This window comes from Hippocampus bargibanti, linkage group LG20, assembly GCF_051943395.1.
Source record: "Hippocampus bargibanti isolate YZ-2025 linkage group LG20, ASM5194339v1, whole genome shotgun sequence".
In the NCBI taxonomy this organism is placed as follows: domain Eukaryota; kingdom Metazoa; phylum Chordata; class Actinopteri; order Syngnathiformes; family Syngnathidae; genus Hippocampus; species Hippocampus bargibanti.
In genome coordinates, this window is record NC_142753.1 from 4467740 (window position 1) to 4474334 (window position 6595).

The 6595-nt window shown below is 42.7% G+C and overlaps 1 protein-coding gene and 1 pseudogene across 3 annotated transcripts; both read left to right on the forward strand.

The window, feature by feature from the left end:
- The first annotated feature begins 161 nt into the window (after positions 1 to 161).
- Positions 162 to 807, forward strand: LOC148882754 (SOSS complex subunit C pseudogene; annotated as a pseudogene).
- A 586-nt stretch (positions 808 to 1393) lies between these two features.
- yars1 (tyrosyl-tRNA synthetase 1) lies at positions 1394 to 6463 on the forward strand. 3 transcript variants are annotated; one of them, XM_089023229.1, is made up of 14 exons: positions 1394 to 1492; positions 2138 to 2211; positions 2293 to 2439; positions 2520 to 2695; positions 2804 to 2933; positions 3022 to 3102; positions 3254 to 3346; positions 3427 to 3562; positions 3640 to 3725; positions 3789 to 3921; positions 3990 to 4123; positions 5287 to 5480; positions 5566 to 5707; positions 5985 to 6463. In XM_089023229.1, the coding sequence occupies exons 2-14, from the start codon at positions 2155 to 2157 to the stop codon at positions 6093 to 6095; spliced, it is 1620 nt and encodes a 539-aa protein (XP_088879355.1). In that variant the 5' UTR covers positions 1394 to 1492; positions 2138 to 2154; the 3' UTR covers positions 6096 to 6463. The 3 variants fall into 3 exon arrangements, with proteins under 3 accessions (XP_088879355.1, XP_088879356.1, XP_088879354.1); XM_089023230.1 differs by lacking the exon at positions 1394 to 1492 and adding an exon at positions 1553 to 2017; XM_089023228.1 differs by lacking the exon at positions 1394 to 1492 and adding an exon at positions 1553 to 1988.
- The last annotated feature ends 132 nt before the right edge of the window (positions 6464 to 6595 follow it).

Consider the following 6595-nt stretch of genomic DNA (forward strand, 5'->3'; position numbering starts at 1 on the left):
GAACACGTTTAAAGAATCGTCAAGTAAAATCTTGTGATTTAAATCCTTTATTTATAATTTGTTTTATTTGATTTAATTCAATCCGTGTCGGAAAAGACGTGTAAAGTCGAAGTTTAATACAGTAGTAGTTTTAAAATAGTTATGTACTCCAACCAGCAGGGGGCGAGACTCCTTCAACGTTAACACTCGGAGAACACACGGACCGGTAGTCCCACATTTATTTCCGGAAATGGCACGGGATAACTGTTTTACCGCGACTTTCAAAACCGCCTCACTACTCTTGATTCTCAACCACTATAAACGTGCAAAGAAACGCTAAAATGGCCGCAGCTAATACTCCAGGCTTTCCCATCAACACCCGTGTCGCCATCCTGGCTGAGCTGGACAAGGAGAAGCGGCGCCTGCTTCAAACTCAGTCATTGAGCGATCCCGGTGCCAACACGCCACTTACCTCCGGAGGCGGCGCGACGAAGGACTCGAGGGAAAACGCGGAGCTGCAGCACATCGCAGCCCAGCAGAAGGCCGCTCTCCAGCACGCCCACGGACACTCGTCCGGCTTCTTTATTACTCAGGATTCGGCTTTCGGGAATCTCATCCTCCCGGTGGTCCCACGCCTAGGACCCAATTTGTAATCGGGTCCTACAACCTGTCGTACATTAAGAACTCATCCGTATCATGTTTACATGTCAAATATTTAATGTAGTACTGAATGCAAAGCGTCTTCAAATGGACAAAAATGGCACTCATGCTGCTGTTGTTTTTTGTTTGAGCCTCCGTAGCATATATTTAATATGCACTGGGAAAACAAAGATTTGCTTTATTGGATGAACTTACTTTTTTTATTTTATTTCAACTTGCGTCTTTCAATACAAAGGTAATTTCTTTCATTCCTCGTCTCATCATATATCTATCTTACATTTTATTTCGCTATTGGGTCCTTTTTATGCCTCGATTTATAACCGAAAATCGGTTCTGATCAAAAAGCGCATCTGAATGCACTACTATTATGATTTCTCGACTTCCCTCCACTTCCTACGACGTCACTTCCTTGTGTAACGTCTCGTTCTGACCTACGCATTATCCTCGTGTCAAGTTCCGTTGTGATCAGGCGTGTTTTATTGTTCAAACGTGATAAAAAAAGCAGATATTGGTTATATATTATTCGTTCAACTTTTATGGCGCAGTCTTCTGTCCACCTTTATGGCGTATTGTTTCTTTGACAACCTTCGATACCTGCCTATCAGCCTTTTATGTATGATATAAATACCCATATCTAGACTATCAGGATAATAATCACAGAAAGTCAATTTAAAGAGACGCAACTTCAATTACATTTTAATATCATCGGTACACGAAACAAACCTAGTCAAACATCATCAACTCGGCTTTCGACTGCTTTTCCTGAGAGTGGACCCAATCGATCGCTGATGCAATCCTCTGACAACTTCCGCCACCTGGCTGCTTTCTCATTCGCGGCGCTTTAGCGCTTAAGGTTCGTCGTACAAAAATTATTGTATGATTATTGAACGTGTCCTCGAGGTGGGCTAAATTCATTATAGGCAAGACCTCTGCGCTTTGAATCCGAAACGACACAAGTTGTTTCATATTACACGTGGCTTTGTCGCTAGCCAGCTCGCAAATATCATTGCTAAGTCGCTCTACAACACTACATTTTTTAAATTGACAACCCAAGTGAAGATATGCTTTTTATCATTAAATATAGTGCTTATTCATTCGCATCAACCGAACTCTAACTCTCGTCACCGTTATCTCGTCGAATGCTACCTTTTTAAAAGCAACATAATCATTCCTTTTGATTTTTATAAGCCCAAGTCATGTTAAAACAGGGATTCCCTTTACTATCTCTCCATCATTGCCATCCAAATCTGATCTAGTCTCATACATTAGACCGCTTGATGGACGTTTGGAGGTTTGACTCATGGTTGTGGATGTACAGCACTCTGTTGAATTGACCGTCCACTCAAAAGGTTCACCAAACATTCTACATTGTCATTAGGTATAAATGGGGGTGTGAAATTTGCCTTGATGTTTCATATTGCATTTTGCAATCAATGAAAAAATATACTGGCATATATTTCCCATCATTTATAACCTTAAAACCTCTCTGTGGTTGTAGTCGAAAGGCCTCTTACCATGGCGACCCAGCTAAGCCCTGACGAGAAGCTGCACCTTATCACCAGAAACCTGCAGGTGGGTCACAGTTGCGCATGGTCACACCGTGAGCCAGCCAGCTGCCGTCGTGATATCTTACTTCTTGCTCATTTAATGCAGGAGGTGCTCGGTGAAGACAAACTGAAGCAGATCCTTCAGGAGAGGGAACTGAAGGTGTACTGGGGAACCGCCACCACCGGCAAGCCGCATGTGGCCTATTTCGTTCCCATGTCCAAGATAGCAGACTTCCTCAAAGCTGGATGTGAGGTGTGTGTGTTCTAAAACTTTGCCAACCATCCCTTTACAAAAGGCTAAAATCAACATTTTTTTTTTGTTTGCTCATTCAGGTCACCATTCTGTTTGCGGATTTGCATGCCTTCCTCGACAATATGAAGGCTCCGTGGGAACTGCTGGAGCTTCGCGTGAAGTACTATGAGGAAGTCATTAAGGCCATGTTGGAGAGCATCGGTGTACCCTTGGAGAAACTGAAGTTTGTGAAAGGAACTGACTACCAGCTGAGTAGGTCGGTCAATGAGCAATGATAGCCCACTTTTACTCACTGTTGACTTAGTCAGTGTGAAATGCGGGCGGGCACAATAATCATCTGTTCCTTTGATTTAATCTACGTCAGAGAATACACCCTAGATGTCTACCGCCTGTCCTCCATGGTGACCGAGCACGATGCCAAAAAAGCTGGCGCCGAGGTGGTCAAGCAGGTGGAGCACGCCCTGCTGAGTGGTCTCCTGTATCCAGGATTGCAGGTAATGGAATTAAAATCGCCACAACTCTTTCATCAGAGTGACGAATACCGATATTGAAACGTATCGCACAAATAATGTCATTCTTCAGGCGCTGGATGAGGAGTACCTGAAGGTGGACGCCCAATTTGGAGGAGTGGACCAAAGGAAGATCTTCACTTTTGCCGAGAAGGTGTTGCCTCTGCACCTTTGAGCAATTATATTTAATATTTATTACTATCCTGACTTGATGACTGCTTTAGTGTAGGTTAAAAAAGTGTTAATTTGCAGAATGTTTCTGTTTATTGTTGTTCTTTTTATTCATTTCTGTCACTTTTCGACAGTACCTCCCCCCAATGGGCTACGCCAAGCGCGTCCATCTGATGAACCCAATGGTACCAGGACTGACGGGTGCCAAAATGAGCTCCTCAGAAGAAGTAAGAGCGCAACTAGTCTTCCTGGACCTACTTCAAGTTTGTATTTCGTTTGTAATAGCTGCTTTTTTTTTCTATGAAAGGACTCCAAGGTAGACTTGTTGGACTCGAAGCAAGACTTGAAGAAGAAGCTGAAAAAGGTGTTCTGTGAGCCGGGAAACATCCAAAATAATGGGGTTCTCTCCTTTGTCAAATTTGTGCTTTTCCCTCTTCGTGGAGGTATGACGCACATCATCCTATTTATCAGTTGTGTATTAAATTCACAGAATAAAAAAAAAATGGCTGACTCTGTTTAGGATTCTCCATCAAAAGAGACGCCAAGTTCGGCGGAGACAAAGTCTACACGGCGTTTGATGAAGTGGAGAAGGACTTTGCGGCGGAGGTAAATTGTCGATTCTCTTCATTCAAGCTCTCCTTCGGAAGACTGAAGTTCATTTTTCCTTAGCTGATTCACCCCGGAGACCTGAAGGTCTCTGTGGAGGAGGCCCTCAACGAGCTGTTGGAGCCCATCAGGAAGAAGTTCGAATCGGCTGAACTGCGCAAACTGACCAACAATGCTTACCCGGCCACAAAGACGAGTCAGTGGTGTATATTTTGTTGAGAACGGATGTCGTTTAGCATTGGATTCAACCATCTGTCTTGACAGAAGGAGCAGGAAAGGGCGCTAAGGCGGGAGGGGCAGCAGCAGGAGGAGGAGGTGTCGGTCCAGGAGGAGATGACCAGGAGTTGGCACCATCTCAACTGGACATCCGTGTGGGGAAGATCGTCAGCGTGGAAAAAGTAGGATCTGAATTAACTGCACTTTTGCGTTCAAATGACCCTACGAATCTAAATCATTTTATTCAGAAAATAATCCATATGTAAATGACAGCAAAAAAAGTTCAATTTTTAAACAACGTCAGCTAATATAAAAATATAGCTAGCTAGCTATAGATAAGTATATAGATAATAGTTTTACAATGTATTTTTAACGTAATCTTTTTTGGTATTTTTTTCTTCATTCAAAAAGGATAATGACACAAGCAATAATAATGGTGAGATTATGAAGTATCAGCTATATAGCTAGCTAGCTAGCTATCTATTAGCAGACTAGCTGGCTTTCTATCTATTTGAGTTAATTCCAGTTTAGTGAACGCTGGCGCATGTGGCTGCCGCTGCTCACCCCAGAAAAAACTTAACTTCCTGTGACTGCAAAGTGACCTTGAGGTTTGAAAGGCGCTTATAAATGAAATATATTATTAGTATTATTATGATAGCTAGCCAGCTAGATAGCTAATAGATAGCAAATAGGTAGCTAGCCAGATAGCTAGCTAGATAAATGGATAGCTAGTTCTTCTTGTTTTCCTTTCGGCTTTTCCCTTCAAGGGGTCGCCACAGCAAATCAGTGTCCTACATCTTTAGCGATTTGATCCGCATGTTTGTTTTGGCCAAGCTTTTACATCGGATGCCCTTCCTGACACAACCTTCTGTATTTATCCGGGCTTGGGATCGGCACAAGAAGACATATGTCCTTTTGTGGCTCCCGAACAAGCAACTCGCTCAGTAAAAGGCTCCCAAACACAAAATGGTAATTGGCACAGCAACATTCAAAAAAGCAAAAACTATACTCACCATTTGATGACAATGCTCAGATAAATAATAAAAAAGTGAAGAGAAGAAAAAAATAAGAATAAAGTCAAGAAAAAGGACCCAAAAAGCCATAACATGGACAAAAGGCAAATGCTGCCCCCTTGCAAAAGGGAAAAACATGGCCAGAAGTCTGACCAGGGCTTTACCCCCCCCCCCGGCAAGAAAAACCCGAACAAATTCGGGAATGGCGCTCCACGTCACACTTTTCAATTCCCGAATAAATCCGGGAATGGCATTGAATGAGTTAATAATATGTCATTGAATTAGGTTTACTCCTGTACATGTTTATTTGTTTTTTTTCTCCCAACTATCAGCATCCGGATGCCGATTCGCTGTATTTAGAGAAGATCGACGTTGGCGAAGCGGAGCCCAGGACGGTGGTCAGCGGCCTCGTGGCCTACATCTCCCAGGAGCACTTGCAGGACCGACTGGTGCTGGTGCTTTGCAACCTCAAACCCCAGAAGATGCGTGGAATTGAGTCGCAAGCCATGCTCCTCTGTGCTTCCATGTATTCCCTCGTGTCTTTTTACTTTTAAGTTTCTTCCTCTTCTTTCGTCTCCTTTACCTTTTTTTTGTTTTTGGCTCGTTTATAGTGAAGGAGAGCCCAGGAGAGTAGAGCCACTTGATCCCCCTGAGGGTTCCTCACCAGGGGACCGGGTCTTTGTCGAAGGATACCAGGCAGGCAAACCGGATGACAGACTCAACCCCAAGAAAAAAGTGTGGGAAAAATTACAAGTAAGGTTTTTTGGGGGTGAACATACATCCATTTTTTTCCAAAGAGCTTATACTTATCATGGCAGCGTTTGAGCTGGCTACCACATGAGGTAGGCAGCAGTCACAAGTCGTCCTCAAGATAATCAATGTGGTTCCTTTTAGATTGAAAACCTAACATACCAACTCGAACACCCTCATTTTTCCACCCAAAACAGACAAACTGCACCTGGAATTATGTATTCTCTCTCAAAAAAAAACTTGTTTTTTTTCCTCACTAATTTTCTGCCTTCTGCTCCAGGTTGACCTGAAGATCTCCGACGAGTGTGCAGCTCAATGGAAAGAACACCTGCTGATGACCAAATTAGGACAAATCACGTGTAAAAGTCTGAAAGGAGGAAATATCAGTTAGGTACTCGTTTTACACCTGCCAGTTACGTTACAAATTTGTATGCCATGGGAACAACGGGGATGGGTTTCTTTGAGTACGATGGAATGTGGATATACTAAAAGTTATTCCATGAACTTTGAAAGAGAAAAAATGGGTGCTTGTCACTGAAAAATCACGGAGACCTATTATGATTCATCAAAATAACTTCATCTGCATTCTGACATTAACCAAACTGCTTCCGTAATTTATCACGGTGTCGGTTTTCCCGTCTAGTTGTGCACTTCCATAAGTAGCACCGCACGCGTCAATCATCACGGAAACATATTTTTCCATGATTAAAAAAAAAAACTCTGATATGGAATAAAATGGAGATGAAGTCTGTGATGTGACCATGGTCCAGTTCTCTTGAGTACTCATTTATCACCTATGCATATAAAAGAAACATAAACAGCAGCACTTTTCATAAATTGATCAGAAATGTTGTCTTTTATTATCGCCAAGAGACAAATGACGGTAATCCG

Bases quoted from the DNA above. Each gene is read 5' to 3' on its own strand.
- yars1 (XM_089023228.1), top strand. From the start codon at position 1,940: ATGGTTGTGGATGTACAGCACTCTGTTGAATTGACCGTCCACTCAAAA. The intron at 2,440-2,519 runs GTGTGTGTGTTC...TTGCTCATTCAG, and splicing joins TCCTCAAAGCTGGATGTGAG to GTCACCATTCTGTTTGCGGA. The intron at 2,934-3,021 runs GTAATGGAATTA...GTCATTCTTCAG, and splicing joins TCCTGTATCCAGGATTGCAG to GCGCTGGATGAGGAGTACCT.